Source organism: Perissodus microlepis, chromosome 15, assembly GCF_051167445.1.
Source record: "Perissodus microlepis isolate ML-2025 ecotype Zambia chromosome 15, ASM5116744v1, whole genome shotgun sequence".
In the NCBI taxonomy this organism is placed as follows: Eukaryota; Metazoa; Chordata; class Actinopteri; order Cichliformes; family Cichlidae; genus Perissodus; species Perissodus microlepis.
Genome location: NC_140475.1, coordinates 32446890 through 32464972, shown reverse-complemented (window position 1 = coordinate 32464972; position 18083 = coordinate 32446890). Strand labels below are relative to the sequence as shown.

The 18083-nt window shown below is 40.2% G+C and overlaps 3 protein-coding genes across 4 annotated transcripts; 2 read left to right on the top strand and 1 right to left on the bottom strand.

Moving 5' to 3' along the window:
- Positions 1-33: 33 nt before the first annotated feature.
- On the bottom strand, positions 34-3094 carry LOC146372484 (uncharacterized). 2 transcript variants are annotated; one of them, XM_084952091.1, is made up of 3 exons: positions 1793-3094; positions 1210-1406; positions 34-178 (listed from the first exon to the last, which is right to left on the bottom strand). In XM_084952091.1, the coding sequence occupies exons 1-3, from the start codon at positions 2414-2416 to the stop codon at positions 34-36; spliced, it is 966 nt and encodes a 321-aa protein (XP_084808217.1). In that variant the 5' UTR covers positions 2417-3094. The 2 variants fall into 2 exon arrangements, 1 of the variants encoding a protein (XP_084808217.1); XR_014802635.1 differs by having other exon boundaries at positions 90-178; positions 558-1406.
- A 134-nt stretch (positions 3095-3228) lies between these two features.
- Positions 3229-10886, top strand: r3hdm4 (R3H domain containing 4). The gene is made up of 8 exons (XM_084952092.1): positions 3229-3420; positions 4540-4697; positions 4994-5115; positions 5398-5515; positions 5582-5667; positions 7259-7344; positions 7853-7908; positions 9170-10886. The coding sequence occupies exons 1-8, from the start codon at positions 3380-3382 to the stop codon at positions 9271-9273; spliced, it is 771 nt and encodes a 256-aa protein (XP_084808218.1). The 5' UTR covers positions 3229-3379; the 3' UTR covers positions 9274-10886.
- Positions 10887-10987: 101 nt separating this feature from the next.
- On the top strand, positions 10988-15879 carry LOC146372482 (homeodomain-interacting protein kinase 2-like). The gene is made up of 2 exons (XM_084954390.1): positions 10988-13607; positions 15841-15879. The coding sequence occupies exons 1-2, from the start codon at positions 11856-11858 to the stop codon at positions 15877-15879; spliced, it is 1791 nt and encodes a 596-aa protein (XP_084810516.1). The 5' UTR covers positions 10988-11855.
- Positions 15880-18083: the final 2204 nt, after the last annotated feature.

The window sequence follows — 18083 nt, the reverse complement described above, 5'->3', positions numbered from 1 at the left end:
TTCAAACACTGCAAGTTATGTGTGGTTGTTGAGTCACTGCGGCGTCTGAGCAGTCAGGTGGTTTGGCTGCACCATCCTGAGGAAGATGAGAGGCGCTTTGGGTGCAGGATGAAGTGGAGGGAGGCTCATCTGTCTGTTTACCCTGCAGGCACCAGGTGATCTGTCTTTTCCAGCTCGTCTGTTTTAAAGGAGAAAAAAATGTAGAATCAAATTTTACCGTTTATTTGGTGTAGATATTTACGTGTACACACACGAAACCTGCATAAAACTTGCTCTTGTGTTAATATTTGTTCAGTTCAGCTTGGAGTATTAACACTAAATTTAACTAACTGACATGATTTTATGTGTCACTGACTGTCAACAGCTCCTGTGGATTACGTACTACTGAAGTCAATAAAAAAATAATAATTTTCTTAAAGAAATAATCGACACAAATAAATATCAGCATTTAGAAGACATTCCTATACTTCTTGGGGTAAATAAAGTATATTTAAAAAAATTAAGGGAATGCTCGATCATCACAGTGTGACACAGAATCAGTTAAACTTCAGGGATACCAGTGTGTCCAGTTAGGAAGCAGAAACCACTGTGAATCCTCCTGGTTTGGTACAAATGAAAGCGACTCCACGAGGATGCTGTGACCTCCTGATGTCCTTCAGCGGGACCTGAAGGAACATCATCCAGCAGTCCCGGGTTTACAGTGGGTCAGTAATGGCCTGAGCAGGCATATCGTTGATGAAGGCCAGTCAAGCTGCAGGGTGCTAGACCGTGAGAACAGGACATCAGGGCCCCGTGGACTGCATTTCTGGCAGTTTGATGAAAAATCTGCCCGTGAACAGCCCCACTGGAGGTCATTCTGTGGGGCTGTGGCAGTGCTGTCCCACTTCAGACAACAGTCTGCCCTTCTACTGCCCTGTCCAGCTCTCCTTGTGCGAAGGCCCATCTCCTGGTATTTCCTTCAGTCTTGAAACTGTATTGAGAGAGACAGCAAAACCTCCTCTGACCACATCTTGAAGGAGTTTGACTACATGTGTAGGTACTGTCTCATGCTACCACTAGTGACAAGGACATGAAATTATAAAGTAGAGGAAAAACTAGAGAAAATCCCCTACAAACACATCCCCTTATTGTCTTATTGTTGCTGCTATCTAACTGGGCAGACTGCTGTCCCTGAAGATTAACGGAAACTGTAACATCCATCAAACGTACACACTGCCCCGCTTCCCATCCTGCTGCCCAACACTGCTCTGATCTGTAAAGGCCACGAGGAGCTGATCAGTCCGGTCTTGTCTCCATAGTCCTTCCTTGGCCCCTCTCCTCTTCTTCCTCAGTCTGTATGTGACAGTTTGCAGCAGTGCATTCAGGCTGGACAAGGTGATGTCAGGAAGCTGAACCTCAGCCGATCTCTGCACAGAAAAGAACAAACTCAAAATATGGGACAATATCTGAAGCTGTGGGGCGGGGGGGACAAAGAATAAAAATGCTGTGCAGTCCCATATAAAGATGGGCATATGCTCATGCTAAATAAGCCCTGACTGGAAGCCTACATTTCCCACAATCCAATCTTTAAACTGCCAACTTCTTTTAGACATTGTCCCAGCTTGCTACATGCTGCGTTTCTTTTCTGATGCTCAACATCTACTATTTCTACAGGCTGAGAGGTGCTCCCCCTCAACCCTTCACCTGTGCTAAATCAGTAGACTGCCTCTTTAATGTTTAATACACTTCCAGCAAGGACAGGAACCACTATGTTCAGAAAATGTCCCAGTGAATGGATCTGAAACTAACTCACACTCTTGGAGAACAGGGGATTGTCTATCCAGGGCCTGATGTCTGAAGCCTGCGCTGTAACTGCTCCACTGACTCCAAAGCCTTCTGCTCCAAGCTTTGCAGAGCTGGTTGTTGCTTGTTGATGCACAGTGATGGCAGGCAGAGGAGTGAGACAGCCTGAGCTCTTATCAAATGGTTTTGGTTCGCTTATAGGCGGCGGCAGAAATGGAGAAGTCAGTGAGAGTCTTGGTTTGGTTGTTCTCTCTGAGGTTAATCCTGACTGGAGGTCAATTGCGTTTTGTTTCTGTTCCACTAGTTTGCTGACAGATGGGTCTCTGCTGCTGGTTTCTGTTTCCTGTCGACTCATGGAGGTGTTGCTTTCTTCTTTCTCGTCTTCCTCCTCCTGCTCAGTCTCCTTAGCCAAGGTTAAAACCGGCATTAAGTTGACACAAAGCCTCATTATGTTCCCTGATATCTCCCATGTAGTCCCGTCCTTATCTGTGGTGGACCTGCTGTCTGATGTGATATTCTTTATCCTCTTCTTTGACTTCACTGTGCTCATCCTGGGAAATTGCTTCTTTGCTTCTATATTTAGTGGGGAACCTGGTTCTAGTTTTACTATCACTGTGTTGTTCTCTTTCCCCATCTCACTTAATAAATATACATAAAAACACCTTTGACCACCTCCTATGAAATTATTCAGACATATCCCGCAAAACTTTATTGCATAAAAAGCTCCCCTCTCGGATCTGTCAGGCTGAACTCCTCTCTCTCCAGCAGCAGTGGGAAATACTGAGAACAATTGGAGGTCTCTGTGGCTGGCCCATTAAATCTGCTGTTATGGTAACGAGCACACAAACTGCTGTCACCTGAACTTTAAGAAGAAAGAAACCAAAGTCAAAGCAGGAATAATGCCTGAGCTCAAAGCTCTCCAACATGGAGGGTTTTACAGATGATGGAGGCGCTTACAGAAATTATGACAGGAATTCTTGTTTGCTGAGGTGGAGCAAAGATCGTCTATGAGAAAGATGCAAGATGACCCACAAAGGAGACGTTTAAAAACAACAACAACATCAAACCATTTTCTTAGAAATAAATCTGAAAGCTTTTTTTCAGCTGCTTTCAAATGTCTTTGTTAAGAATCATATGCACTTAAAATTATAACCTTTAGGTTAAAGTGAATGCTTCAGTTTTAAACAGACACTCACTGGACAATGATAAATTTTGCTTATTTCTACACCCTATTGCATCAACAAATATTTTAGTAATAGTCAAAAATCAAATGTTTCCAAACAAATTCATGGTCCATGTTTTATCATTCATCCTGAAGTCTTGTGTTATGAAGGATTTGTCCTCCAAATGTATTGTATTCATTTATAGTCATGTGAGACTACAAACTATGAACGGAGTGAGTGCTCGCGGTGTTTTCCTCTCTTTGTTTGTGGAAAAGACAACAGCCTACTGTCAAGCTAGCAGTTAGCAGCTAGCTGCTCACCTGATAATCTGTCCGGTTTTTATATTTCTTGTGTCAACTGTATTGATTTATTTTGTTCTCGATCTGTAAAGATAACGACAGTGGGATCTTTCCGCCTATTTTTGCTGGAATAAGATGGTCGTTTTGACAAATAGCAATGAAGAACAGGATTATATGTGAGTAAAACAACAAAAATACGAGTCTGTTTCGTTAGCTGGCTGGCTAGCTATTAGCCGGTAAAATAAGTCATATTAACATAAATAGCTAGGTTTATTTTCAGGAGTCGTTGCTTGTTTTAGTACAGCTGAAATCCTGCAACGTTTCCTGCACATAAAAATTTCAATACACTCTGTAGTTTGTTTTGGTTATTTAAGAGTTAAAGGGCAATTTAAACACTTGTCCTTGTTAGCGCCTAACTAGCCTTCCTGTAGCGGAGTCTAAAGGTGAGAGGCGGTTCTAATGTTCAAAATCCTGTTTTAAGCCAGAAATCGCAACACCGACCATAATAACTAATACGCGTTTTTAAGGTTGCATTGAAACATGTTTCGTTAGGTCTTACTTATTAAACTAAGGTTTGGATGCCAGAGGGAGAGTATGGGCGAACCTAAATAGTCCAGGCACAGATTACATCATATTATGCTGCTAATAACCTGTGGGCTCAGGCTAAAAACGGCATCAGCATGTTGACAACTGAGCTCACAGGAAGAAGCTCCAGCAGAGGCGGTCCACACAGACACCCACTGACCTACATCTGAAGCTGCTGTGGGATGCTCTGCTCTGGTCTGACCCAGTTACACAGAGAAACCAGAGGAGGAAAAAATCTGCAGCTTTCATGGGTGTATTTTCAGTTTTAGTAGGATAAATGTCATCTATATGCTTTCGTCTTATTTATTCCTCAGATAAGGTGATTACATGGCCATCCATGTAAATATGCGTATTTCAATAGATTTTTACTACAGCTGTTATTACATGTCGTTTCAGGGTGAAATTATTATTGTGCACCTGTAGCAGGTGTTGTGCAGGAAAGGCTGTAACACAATAAATAAGTAAATAGTCAGTTATATGCGTTTATCCTGCTAAGGGCTTCTGTGAACCGGGCCTGTTACAGGGTACACCTTGCTTTTACCTTCACATCTGAGCAGTTGGATAGGTTTAAATAAAGCAGCTTGAGGAACAAGTAAGCTGACTTGATTCCCTCGAAATTCCAACAACTCAATCAGATTTTGAGATTGGAAGCTGGAAATTCTTCTGAAAGATATATCACTAAACTGATCCACTGTGCTCTGTTTTTCCAGCCTGGTAGAGGAGCGTAAATGCACCTCATTGCCTAGCTCTCCTGCCAAGCGAGTGTCACCCACCAAAAAGAAACAGTTCTATATCAACCAAGCCATCCGCAACTCTGACCTCACACCCAGGGCCAAAGGCAAGAAGAGCCTCCGCCGACAGGAGAACAGTAAGCTCTCATTTTACGTAAATTAAAAGACGACGTCAGAGACTGCAGGCGGAGCAATGCTGGGAAAGCATTGAAAGGATTACTTTGGGGAAGAGTCTCTGTGTGCAAGTTCAAAATGTTTTATAAGATGTATTTGAGGCTCCCGAGGCTGCTGGGCAACATTTTTACAAAGAATTCTGACGTTAGTGGCTTCAGTACCTTAGAGGATGAGAAAAACTTTTACATTAGTATAAAGTCATAAACCTGTCATTGCTTTGCTCATTTATCTCTCTCTAATCTTCTCCTTTGAAAATTAGCACGCTACCTTGCTAATCTCCTTGAGGAAGATGAGTGCTCCAAAGACGATCTGGAGGTTTGCAGCAACCCAGCCATCCCATCCATCTTCTATGAAGTCTGCACCAATGGAAACTATGTACAGGTACACAAATTAGTGGCATTTGTTGCAGAAGTGTGAACGGCTTAAGAAAAGATTTATAATTTCACCGTGTCATGTTCTCAAATTTTATGTACTGTGTGCGCAAATATTTACCTGAGAGGTCCCACAGAAACTGCCGCTCAAAAACCGTGTTTGCGTGTCCAAAGAAATGTAAACTGTGTGGTTTGGCTTGTGCGGGGTCTCACAGGGCACGGGGTTTTGAAGACCACCTAGAAAGATCAGGGACGCTGACTAATGTCATTTCTTGTCTTGTTGTTGTTTTAGCCGTGGAACGACTTCATGAATTGCTCTGGTGAGGAGCAGGAGAGGCTGCTCTCTCTGTTGGAGCTGGAGGAGGCCAAGAAGAAAAACACCAACCAGCTCCTCAAAGACCAGAGGAATAGTGAGTCTCACCCTTTGAGCCTTTAAAGTGAAGCTGTTTGTCTGACTTTGTCGTCTCTCTCTGCAGTAAATCCTGCCTTCACTGCTCAGGACTGCTTCCAGAGAATCGATCGCAGGTTGCGAGCAACTCTGAGGCGGAAACAAATCCCCATGGTGAGTGTCTTCTCTGCTTCAAATCTCTCACTGTTTGGTCAGTGATTGCATCACTCATGTATTTGAAGTCGTTGTCTTTATAGTAAGTAGGGGTGGGCGGTATAAACGGTATACGGTAGAAACGATATTAATTTGGCCAACGGTAGAGATTTTGACTATATCGCTCTACCGCGATAGCACATGTTGATGATGTCAACAAGCTGTGCCTGTTTTGGTCAAAAGCATTGCAGCGGCTGCAAACAACATCATCTGCAAATTATGCCGGGCGACAGTAATAGCAAAGAGACGAAACACTTTTGGAATATGAGGAAAGCCAAAAACTGCGCTTCCTCCACTTCCGTACCATTGATTCATTAATGCTGAATTCTCTCGCAGCTGCTCTATTCCCATGTTGTTGCAGTATATTAATGACTAACCTCATATTGTGGATGGATTATCCTTTAGCTTCACTGTGCTAATGATATGCTAACGTAGCTGTTTTGCTAGCGATCACGTAGCACATCATTATATACCAGCTAGCCCAACTTCAGTAACCCTACAAACGTCACTGCTGTTTAGTTTTCTGTCTTGATTTATGTTGGAAGTGATAGCAGAGCTGTACGTTTTAATTCTTTCAGAAATCTCTCAGTCAGAACATGCTATATCATGTTTAGGTGAAAACTAGCGAGCTAACTTCCAACTCCGTTGAATTTAATAAATTCTGTTTTCATGGATGCCTGGATATTAAACTTAATTGTTACACCTGGTAAAGCAGCAACGCTGATCATTTTATTAAAGATGAAAGAATTTAGACAGTTTTTAAGTCTCAGTGATGCCGCAGTGATCGTTTGACTTTGGGACCTGAACCAGACGGAGTTTTGGACCCAGATTACTCCGCGAGGCTCCTGATTACGGTAGCCGTAACGCTCTGACAATCCATCAGGCGGTGCGGCTTTATAGCTTACCAAAGTCGTACTAAAACATTTTTGACAGATTTCTGCGCGTCCTGTACCACATAAAATCTGTTTGAGGTCAGTAAGCACAACCAGAATTCATACATAAGGCACACTGTCGATTTTTGAGAAAATTAAAGGATTTTAAGTGTGCCCTATAGTGTGTAAAATACGTTATACAGAAGAAAATAATATATCGTGATATATATCATTACCGCACATGCTTCAAATTATACCGTGATATGGATTTTAGGCCATATCGCCCAGCCCCAATAGTAAGTTCAACTCATGTTAGTTTTATGCAGAGCCAGTTATCTCTTAACCACCACTGGCGGGTCCTCTTAATAGACCCATCTGCTTGTGGCTTCGTGCTGCAAGAGTTATTTCCTCATTGATTAATCTTCCTATTTTTTATGTTTTATATCATGTTTGAAATTTGTGAAAAAGAGGATGTTCATTAGCCTTCTGTTGTATGAATGTGCCCAATGAAACACTGAAGAAAATCAGAAATTATAAGATACTCCTAATCATTATCAGGGACGAAGATGATGCGCAGGGACATGAGAGCAGGACTCCCTGAGATCGCCTGCTGAAGTTTAGTATTTTTCCCATACACAAACTATGAATTTTGTGAGATCTGTGGTTTCTGCTTCTCTCAGGGAACGCTGGAAGTTCTGGAGGAAAACCTTCTGAGCTTCTTCAACGCTCAACCTCACTCAGTTTACACAACCAACCTCAGCAGCAGGTAGAAATCCTCTTCTTTCAGTTGGTGTGTCTGTGCTTCTTCAAAAGCTTTTCATTCACTTTAGTCTTTAATTGGTTAGACTTTGATAATGGACAGTGGAATTACACCTGTGGGAAGTGGTCTGGAGAGCTCAGTGGAATGTCATTTGTCAAGTAAAATCTGAGCAAATTACAACCTAGTGATCCTCAGTGCATTGCTTTGGCACCTCATTAATGTCTTAATTAATCTCATCTCCACAATGCTGCTGTTTGGATTGTTCTGACAAACATGCAGGTTGAAAACATGCAGGTAAACCTGCTGTATTAGATTACATCAAGTCTTTATCGTCTGTCACCATAGCGACAGGAACACAACAGGAACAGGAGAAAATAGCTTACAGCCGGTGGTGAATACACAGTCTCCCTTTGTCGAGATGTGCGGGGAAATTTGTACACTACACAAACGTAGTCAGTTTGAATCAAGTGGGTTAATAACTGTCACATTTCTGTTGTTTGTGTTCGTCAATCAGCTTTGAGAGGCTGCTGCTTCACGCCATCTGCCAGTATATGGACCTCGTCTCTGCAAGTGAGTGGCAATAATACATAATGGCTCAGTCACACTAGGGTAAAGTTAGGATGGTAGATTGCCAACATGTTGCAGTCTGAGTCTGTCTGTGTCGATGAGCACAACTCTTCTGTGGCGTGTCTCTTTGCAGTAAAGGTTCGACTCAGCCGATTGGTTATTTCAGCTCGTTATATTACTGTGTAAAGGGAAGGTCGCTGAGCGCCTGTGTCAACCTATGAGCTTCTCATTCACTCATTTTTATTTCTGTCTGATTGCAACAAAGCAAACAATATTTAAAAAAAAAAAAATATATATATATATATATATATATATATATATATATATATATTTCTAAGAGAGATGGTGTAGGCATACCGGGCCCCTATTCCTCATGTTGAATACAATATTTAACCAACCACAAAGTGACAGTACAGCAGAAAACAGTGTTTCATAATGATATTAGTTTTAAACAAACAAAACATGTTAATATTTGAATTTTCTTTTTGGGGGGGGTAATTTGTTTTTAAGCAAACAAGTAAGTCGGGGTTTTGAAAAAGAAATATTCTTAATTCATAATTAGTTGTACTCAGCTGGAATAACTCATGGACACCTGGAGCCAATCGTTTTTTTTGTTTTTTTTTACTTAATCTGCTGCTCATAGTCAGATGTACTGAATATAAGTGGTGAATATGAATTCCTGTTTATGCAGATTTAAGCTATAATTATAACTCAAGAATTCATATGCTGATTTAGACAATACGGTGAAACTAAACACTCAGCGCTAACACGTTTCTGACGTTAATGCCAAAAAGGAGACTATATTACAGAGTTGGTGACACTAGTCTGGTGTCTGCCTGTTAAAATCCTTGAGTCTTCACTACATATGTGTGATCTGAGTCTGAACAGACATGGAATTTAACAGCAAATTTCCTTGTTGTTGGGAGTGTTACAGTTGCAAGTATTTACACTCGTACTTCAAGTTTAAAGCCACTTCGTGTGTTCTTAAATGTACAGAATTTTGGAACAGCGTCTTCACGAAATAAAAAATACCAACAAAAGAAAACGCAATGTATTTTTTACAAAAAAAACCCCAAAACTTACTGGCTTGTATCATCTTTTCATCTCATTAAAATTGGAAGATTTTGAGTTTTTATCATTATAAATGCTTCTGTCTTTACATAATCCTACTTATCCAATCCTGGCTGCGCCTGCTAAGCCAGTTTAGTTTGTTTCAGTCACATCACAGTGATCAAAGTCTATTTCTCGCTTGTTGGGCCTCCAGGCAGCGACTACAATGGCTTACGTCAGACTGAAGTGGTGAACAAACAAGAAGAGTTCCTGCCTCCTGGACTCCTGCTGTCTGCCTACCTGGAGCAGATGAGTTGAGGACTGGACCACGCCCGTTTCTGGTTCTTCCTGCTGCAGACAGGAGCTCTGAAATGTAGATATGATGTGCAGTCTTCACACATTGTTTGTAATAACCACCCAGCTAAAATGTCTGCTTCTCTTTCTCTCTGTCAATTTTCCATTAACTAGATCCAAAAACGCAACAGAATCGATCACTGGAGCGTTAGCTAGGTTAGTTCGTGCTTAAAGTTGAATTTTAAACTGTAGGTTGGGTAATATGTAGTGAGTATACAGCTCAGCAAAGCAGGGTCTGGACACAAAGTCCCATCTGAGGCTTACAAACTGATACCTGTTTGAGGTTGGTAACTTGACCTCTCCTGTCACACCGTTACATTTTCTACCCCACGGTGTGTGTACAAGCAGCACAGGAAATCCAGCTGCTGAATTTTACTAACAGTGGACTTAACACTTGACAAAACAGGCACAGTAAATTACAGCAGCAAGTCCTGAAAGTAATAGAAAGCATACTGTGTAAGGTCTGTGAGGAGTCTGCAGCGCTGTGTGTGTGAAGGTTTTAGGACCGTTCTTAAATGAAATGCATCACCGCCTGAAACAGTAGCCTGCATGAAGCATAAATTTTAATCTCTTTATTACTCACAAGAAAGTACATCTCTTTCATTGCTACTTGCAAATTATAGTTACTCTCTTTCTATTGTGTGTATTATTTAGAGGCAGATTGAGGCTTTGAGGTGGGTCTGAGAAACCCTTACAGTTCAGTCAGAGGCATCTTTTGTGACAGCTGAGTAGCGGCTTTATGAGTTCTGCTTCCAGTGCATGTGTGTGCCATGTGGGCATTAGGTTCAGTTTTCTGAATGTGCAGCAGATCGAGCATAGATGCTGACAGACTGCTGCTGTCACTGCACACTGTCAGTGTTATGTCAGTAATAGCCAATATTTAGGATAAGAAACTATATTATTCTATGTTTTGGTGCATCAACGTACAGAGTGCTCTCTCGGTTTACATGAACACACAGCTTTTAACTGCTAACACGGATTCAATGTATACTGTACCTACAGTAAATGGGGGATAAAACCTGCTGAGCTTTGACTCTCAGGTATGTTAAATCTCAGTATTTGCATCCCTGGAAAATACTTCTGCCTTATGAACACAGTTTCTATGTTTTCTCTGTACAATTTTCTACTTTGTACTGTACTTGGGTTTTGGAAACATGTATCCAGGTTATTTAAGGAAAAAGAGACTTTATTTCTGTTTTCTTTTTATAATGACGGCAGCAGAGTAACGAAACTTGACCTGTTGGTGCATTTTGTCAACAACCAAAGTGTGCGTGTGAAAATCCAACTTCTCAGGCTTTTGACTTGTCACTCTGAATGTCATGTAGTGCTCATTTCTGTGTACTGTGTAGAGCCCAGCCTGTTTTTGAATTCTGTTCACCTCGGGGCCCTGTCAAATTTTCCATTACATGTACACATAATTGTGCCAATCATGTTACATTTAATTGACTTGTGCCAACATTTCAATTGAAAATGCCCAAAAAGTTTGAGAGCTTTATACAATAAACTGAAAAATCTTTGTGTATGTGTGCATACTTATAAGTATCACTGCAACTATTAAATGATTTAAGTTTTTTTTCCATTTTCTCATTTTATTATCGTCAGCATGCTGAAAACAAAATCTGTGTGAGTGCTTTAAATAAATGGAAGTTAAAGTGTTCATTCACATTTGTAATATTGACTTAAAATCAGACCTAGTTTTATTCTTGAGATTGTTCTCCTTCTGCTGGCCTAACAGCACAGGTATACGCAAAGGCTAACAGCTCTTCTCCAGCATCATTGCTCCAGTTCAACAACCAAATCTGTGTGAGATCAATATCCTTTTTTTATCCATGTTTAAACTGAAATATCATCATGCAACATTATGCCTTTGGACCACTTTTCTAAGGGTAATCATCGTAGTATAAAACTTTTATGTATGTGTTCCTTAATTCCTCCTGGATGAGAAGCGTAATCTTGATGAAACTTTGTATAAAGAAAATTAAATACGTAAATCACATATAAAAAGATTTTATACAAATATATATTTGTACATTTAACAGGTCAGCTGAGTATAGAATAACATGTCAAATTAGAGTGTGGTGTTATAATTTAAACATAAACATATCTGCATGTTCCATAGCCCAGCGAGAAGAGAGGCCAGGGTTGAAAAGCTCTAAAAACACTGCTTGAATAAATATGAATATATAAGATTGATGGTGGTTGAAATAAAACATTTTAATCGATTTCTTGTTTGCACCCAAACCTACAACATAACATATACAAAGAAAAGCTTGACGTGGTATGTAAGGAAAAGATAAACAAATACACAGAAATTTTTATGACTCAGTTTCTTAATTTCAAAATTCTCCAAAACTAAAATTTTTTTTTATTCACTCATATTAAATAGGAGCTTTAAACTGTTAAACTTCACTGCTTAACTGACGTTGACCTGACGGCAACCAAAACCCTTTTGAAAAATTTTGCGAGAGTTTTACGACAGAAACCAAATTTTTTTTAAACGTTCTCACCAATTCACTGAGCAAACAAACACATTTCAGTCAGTCAAGATGACTTTCACCTCAAATCATCTTGAAATATGTAAAGGGACCCTTTTGGGAGATCACTACGAGGTCAAGGGTTTCCTTGGAAAAGGGGGCTTTGGTATTGTAACCAAATGTCGCAATACAAAAACCAACAAAGTCGTTGCTATTAAAGTCAACAAGAGCGACCCTGAAATTCTGCAACAGGCAAAAATGGAAATTTACATACTGGAGAAGCTGCAAGGCTTGGATGCAGATAGATGCAACATTGTTAAATGGAACGACTTTTTCATCAACGGTGACAGCATCTGCTTAAATTTTGAACTCCTCGATGAAAGCCTGTGGCGGTACATGCGGTACCGGAGGAACCGGGTTCTCCCAGTAAGAGAAATCAGGCCAGTGTTATTTCAGCTCGCAAATGCTCTGTTCCACCTGGGTTCTTTGGGAATAGTGCATGCTGACCTCAAACCTGGAAACATAATGGTTGTGGACCGCTATGAGTGTCCCATCAAAGTCAAACTTATAGACTTTGGCCTTGCATGTCCCGCATCTACAGTGATTCCTGGTGACTGTGTGGGGACGGTTGGTTATAGAGCACCTGAGGTTATGATTGGTAGTCTATTTAATGAAGCAATAGACATGTGGTCCCTGGGGCTGGTAGCTGTGGAGCTTGCTACAGGGTTTCCTTTCTACCCTGGGAGAAATGATTATGATGTTTTGAAATTCATCATACAGACCCAGGGACAGCCACCAGATCATGTTTTAGACTCTGGCTTATACACTGATAACTATTTCATAAAAGACAACTACAACGGACAACGCTGGACATTTAAGACCGAAAGACAATTTCAAGATGAGACAGGTTGTCAGTCCAAGGACACTCGATGCATAAGACTTAAGTGCCTCGATGACTTTGAACAACTACTGAAGATAAGGGGGTGCTGGGAAAAAATCCAACATGTATTTGTCAGCCTAATCAAACAGATGTTAGCATTGGATCCAAACCAGCTCATAACACTCTCGGAGGTTCTCCACCACCCCTTTTTCAATCCTGGCCTCTCTAAGAGTTCTCCCTGCACTGACATGAGTAGCACAGGGGGACAAAACCTTGTGGTCTCTCAGCAGCCTTCAAGTTGCAAAAGAGAAAGAACGCAGAAAATCAGCTGCAGTTCCCAAAACTCAGAAGAATTTTCTCAACAAGAATACGTCAACGCATCAGCCAACACATCCTCCTCTATAGATGATCTTAAAATATCTAAAGGGACCCTTTTGGGAGATCACTACGAGGTTGAGGGTTTCCTTGGAGAAGGGCGCTTTGGTATTGTAACCAAATGTCGCAATACAAAAACCAACAAAGTTGTTGCTATCAAAGTCAACAAGAGAAACCCTGAAATTCTGCAACAGGCAAAAATGGAAATTCTCATCCTGGAGCAGCTACGAGGCTTGGATGCTGATAGATGCAACATTATTAAATGGAACGACTTTTTCGTTGAAGGTCACAGCATTTGCTTAAATTTTGAACTCCTCGATCAAAGCCTGTGGCAGTACATGCGGGACCGGAATAACCAGGGTCTCCCAATAGGCGCAATCAGGCCAGTGTTTTTTCAGCTTGTAAATGCCCTGTTCCACCTGGGTTCTGTGGGAATAGTGCATGCTGACCTCAAACCTGGAAACATAATGGTTGTGGACCGCTATGAGTGTCCCATCAAAGTCAAACTTATAGACTTTGGCTTTGCATGTCCCGCATCTACAGTGATTCCTGGTGACTGTGTGGGGACGGTTGGTTATAGAGCACCTGAGGTTATGATTGGTAGTCTATTTAATGAAGCAATAGACATGTGGTCCCTGGGGCTGGTAGCTGTGGAGCTTGCTACAGGGTTTCCTTTCTACCCTGGGAGAAATGATTATGATGTTTTGAAATTCATCATACAGACCCAGGGACAGCCACCAGATCATGTTTTAGACTCTGGCTTATACACTGATAACTATTTCATAAAAGACAACTACAACGGACAACGCTGGACATTTAAGACCGAAAGACAATTTCAAGATGAGACATGTTATCAGTCCAAGGACACTCGATGCATAAGACTTAAGTGCCTCGATGACCTTGAACGAATACTGAGGGGTTGCCGAAGAACTGAAAATAGGCAACATTTATTTTTCAGCCTAATCAAAGAGATGTTGGCTTTGGATCCAATCCAGCGCATAACACCCTTGGAGGTTGTCCTCCATCCCTTTTTCATTCCTGGCCTCTCTTCAAGAGTTCTCCCTGCACTGACATGAGTAGCACAGGGGGACAAAACCTTGTGGTCTCTCAGCAGCCTTCAAAACAGAAAGATCATAGAGAATCAATCTCCAGCATTGCTTCAACCACGGACAAAAATGACAAAAACACAAACAGGGATTGGAAAAAGCCATTAACAACAGATTACAATGCAAGAATTAATTAAGCTGCTCCAATAATGATCACTTTGGCTTTTTTTTCTTTTTTAATTTTCACTCCCCCCACCCCAACCAGTCGCGACAGATGGCTGTCCCTTTAAGAGCCTGGTTCTGTCGAAGGTTTCTTCCGTTTAGAAGGGAGTTTTTCCTTCCCACTGTCGCTCATTGCTTGCTCATAGGGAATCACTTGATTGTTGGGGTGGCCAAAACTCTAGGGGAACTAGCAATTCTTGTGAAAATTTAAAAGGGAAAAAAAGCCTAAAAACATAAAAACAACTGATGAATATGTTCTTGAACTAAGGCACAATTTTTCTTAAAATCCATTAAGTAATCTCTGTGTCAAGTTCTTACCAATATTCAAAGCGGAGCAGCGGACAACTTACCATTACATCAGTCCTTCAATCAGACCTAATTTGATCCAAATTAGAAATAAACTGGATGTTTATTAAATAAACCAGCTTTAAGCATCATCTAATTGTTGTTTGTAACTCTTTTTAAATATAGTGCTAACCTTTAGCCTCCTAGTAGACATACATGTTTTATAAATGGGAAAATCCTCTTTTCTTTAGAAAAGTTAAGCTCTGACCTTGAAGTCAAGGTCCCTGAGATTTAAACCTTACAGAGATTTTCAGTAAATGCAACCATGGTATTAATTTTAAAATTCTACATTGTCTCGTTCTTGAGTTATTGCATTCACAAACTTGGGTGTCCACAGCGCCCCGCCATATACCAGACTCAAAAGATTATGAGGTAGGTGTTTTGTTTTTGTTTTTTTTTAAGTTTTTTCATAAAGATTACAACATAAAAATAACACAATTGGGAATATTATTGTCATTTTTGAAAACACTATTTTGATGTTATCTAATGCAGTGCAAAAAATAAATAACTAAATTGATAACTGGCACTGAGTCTTCTGTGTGCACACAGTCTGCATCAACACACAGGGAGACACTGAGACTTCAGAAGATTTTCACTGTGTTTGTCTATTCAGCCACAACTTTCAGATTTTTCACATAACAAGCAGCACAGATTTTGTCCTCATCATTTCAGCTAGAAGTACTTTATAAGGTGGTCTTTCAAGTGAACATTGAACAGGGTTTGTACAGGTGCTTGAAATCCTTGAAAATGCTCGTTCAGGATTTAGGCCTTTTTCATACAATCCCCCCATTTTCAAAGGCTCAAATTGAATTGAACAAGCAAGTTTTTTTGTTAATAATTGACCGTTTGGAGTGTAGAACTCATAGATATCAAATGTTGTTTCCTCCCTTGCGAGGCCTTTACTGTATCTGCCTTCAGTTCTGGTTGCTTTGCACTGTGAAGCTCTATCTGGTCATTTTTGCAGCATTTTGCTGAATCTGAGCGAAGACTACAGCCCTGTGCAACTCAAAATTCATCCAGCTGTTCCCCAAGTCATAAGCTGTCCCCACCCTAACTGACAGACTGAATTGTCGTGAAGCCTCTCTGTCCCTTGATTGTAGTCTATCACAATGACATGCCAGTCTCCTCAAGATATTTTCATACCTTGAGTATTTAAGGGCCTGACTGCATGTGTTTTCGTGTTGTGCAGAAGCTTCAGCTAATGAAGGAGCATTTTGGCCTACAGTAATGTATTTTATGATCATTTACCTTTTACAACTAAATAATTGAACAGCAAAGTTGGGTTCTAATACTTCCCACAAGTGCAGTAACCACAACAAAACTAGGAACAACCACCAGAGAAAATAGTAACTTAAAAACATAAAAGATCAAAGAATAACAACTTGATCTCTTTTCAGTGATGCCTTTCTGGAAAAGTATTTGTCAAAGAGCAATGAGCACTAAATTTCCACTAGATGGTGTTATAGTAAAACACAAGCATGACCCTCATTTAGACAATTTAACCTGATACACAGTTTGTGACCATTTATTTACTCTTCTGGCACTTTGCTTTCACAATTTTGTATTTTTTTCACTACCTTTGGCATGATCACCTTTTAATTTGTTTCTCACATTTGTGACAAAGAGACTGCATTGGAGGCAAACAAGACTGTGTAAATACATTCAGCAAGTTGGATTAGTTTCCAGTTTCTGCTGAAGACAAGCAAAAACCAGTCACTTCAGAAAGATGTTCAGAATAAAATCTGTAAAACTGCCAAAGAGCAGCACGTGAAGGTAACCGACATGAAGATAACAACAGGGTAAAAAATGCAAGTGAATATGGGCATCTTTTTATTTCGCAGCCTTCCGTAAAAACGCTGAAACACAGTTTATTACTGTTTATCATGGGAGCACGGGTCAGAGATAAGATCCCTCCAGGCTAAACCCTTTAAATCTAAATACAAGCCCAAACCGATTGTCATATTTGCATGCCAAACACTGAGTAGCGCACAGGCCTAGCACTCAGTATTTACATGAAAACAGGAATACTTATTTTCTGTTTATGTAAGAATATAAGGGTGAGAACTGTGTGTCCATGTTCTCATTAAGTAATCCTTCCATTGTTGTCACTGAAGCTTTTGTCTAGCTGTTTATTTATATCTAAAAGCAAAATGACTGTTTTGTATTTTGCTGTTAAAGGCGTCGCTCCTCATGCCAACCACACCCCTGCAGCAGTTCATTTGTACTGAAAACGCTTCGGGCTCTTTAATTATTTTGGTATCAAGTGTGAAATTAGAGCTGTCATCGCGACAGGGGCCCATTTGATTTTAATTACACGTCTCTCTGGGACCGGTGCAATGAGCAAACTGCTTTCCTGGATCCCATTTCACCTGATGAGGCAGACACGGGATCACTTTTCTGTTTTAAATATCTCGAGCTGTACATTTCAGCTAACAGCTGCAGCGGGCTATCAGCCAGTCAGCATTCACCTGTCTGATTCCCACATGATTTTTTTAAGCAAAGATGTAACCAGGAGCTTTTTTTTGGAAACTATCAGAGATAAAGGGCAGAAATGACCTCCAGATTATTTACCTGTGGCTAAAGGGATTATTTTCTGTGCACTTTTTGCAAGTTTAATCTGTGTGAAGGCATTATGGTTTGTAATTTCTCCATTCCCAACTGTAACATTAGAGGCTGTTCCCGTGTTTTTACACACTGCACACTGATATGTAACACCTAAAGTGTGGGATTTTGAGACAGAAAAGTTTGTTTGGAAACAGATCTCCTCGTTTAAATGCGACGACATATAAGACATTTAAAATAATGCAGTTAAATAGAGTTTCAGCTGACAAAGAGGCGTAAGCTTATCAAAAAAACAAAAACACGAAATAGCGGTTGTACAGTATTGCACAATCTCCTGTTTGGGGCTAATTATCGATTTTTATCTCAGTCTAACTTGCTAATTCAGATTACAGAGCTACACGTGTTGTGAAAGTAAAACGTTCAACCACTTTGCCACCTTCATATTTTCAAAATGAATGTTGCGACATGATGTAAAATGAAACCATCAACGATTAAGATAGAGCCAAATTAGACTCGATTAACCCTAAATGAAACGAAGCTCACTTTGGGTACTTTGAATTGGGATACTCCCTAAAAATGAGCACAGGAAACACAAATGAGGTTTACACAACTTATTTTTTTACTGAGCATTATAATTTTTTGATTGCAAACTTTATATAAAGTGTTTGGAGAAAGATTTTCATTGTTTTTCTCTGTTTGGGAGCAATTGTATTTTTTTATTACCATTTTATTAATCATTTATTCTAGTCAGATACCTTTTTTAGAGGCCTGAAGGTGCAAAAAACAAACAAACACTGACTCTAATAACTAATGCAGGATATTTTTCCAGCCTGATCTATTAAAGCCTTGCAGTATGACAAACGCTGTGAA

Bases quoted from the DNA above. Each gene is read 5' to 3' on its own strand.
- LOC146372484 (XM_084952091.1), bottom strand. From the start codon at position 2,416: ATGGGGAAAGAGAACAACACAGTGATAGTAAAACTAGAACCAGGTTCC. The intron at 1,407-1,792 runs GTGAGTTAGTTT...TTTTCTGTGCAG, and splicing joins ATCCCCTGTTCTCCAAGAGT to AGATCGGCTGAGGTTCAGCT. The intron at 179-1,209 runs GTACGTTTGATG...CCTTTAAAACAG, and splicing joins GATGGGAAGCGGGGCAGTGT to ACGAGCTGGAAAAGACAGAT.
- r3hdm4 (XM_084952092.1), top strand. From the start codon at position 3,380: ATGGTCGTTTTGACAAATAGCAATGAAGAACAGGATTATAT. The intron at 3,421-4,539 runs GTGAGTAAAACA...CTGTTTTTCCAG, and splicing joins AATGAAGAACAGGATTATAT to CCTGGTAGAGGAGCGTAAAT. The intron at 4,698-4,993 runs GTAAGCTCTCAT...TTTGAAAATTAG, and splicing joins CCTCCGCCGACAGGAGAACA to CACGCTACCTTGCTAATCTC.
- LOC146372482 (XM_084954390.1), top strand. From the start codon at position 11,856: ATGACTTTCACCTCAAATCATCTTGAAATATGTAAAGGGACCCTTTTG. The intron at 13,608-15,840 runs GTTGGTTATAGA...CGTGTTGTGCAG, and splicing joins CTGGTGACTGTGTGGGGACG to AAGCTTCAGCTAATGAAGGA.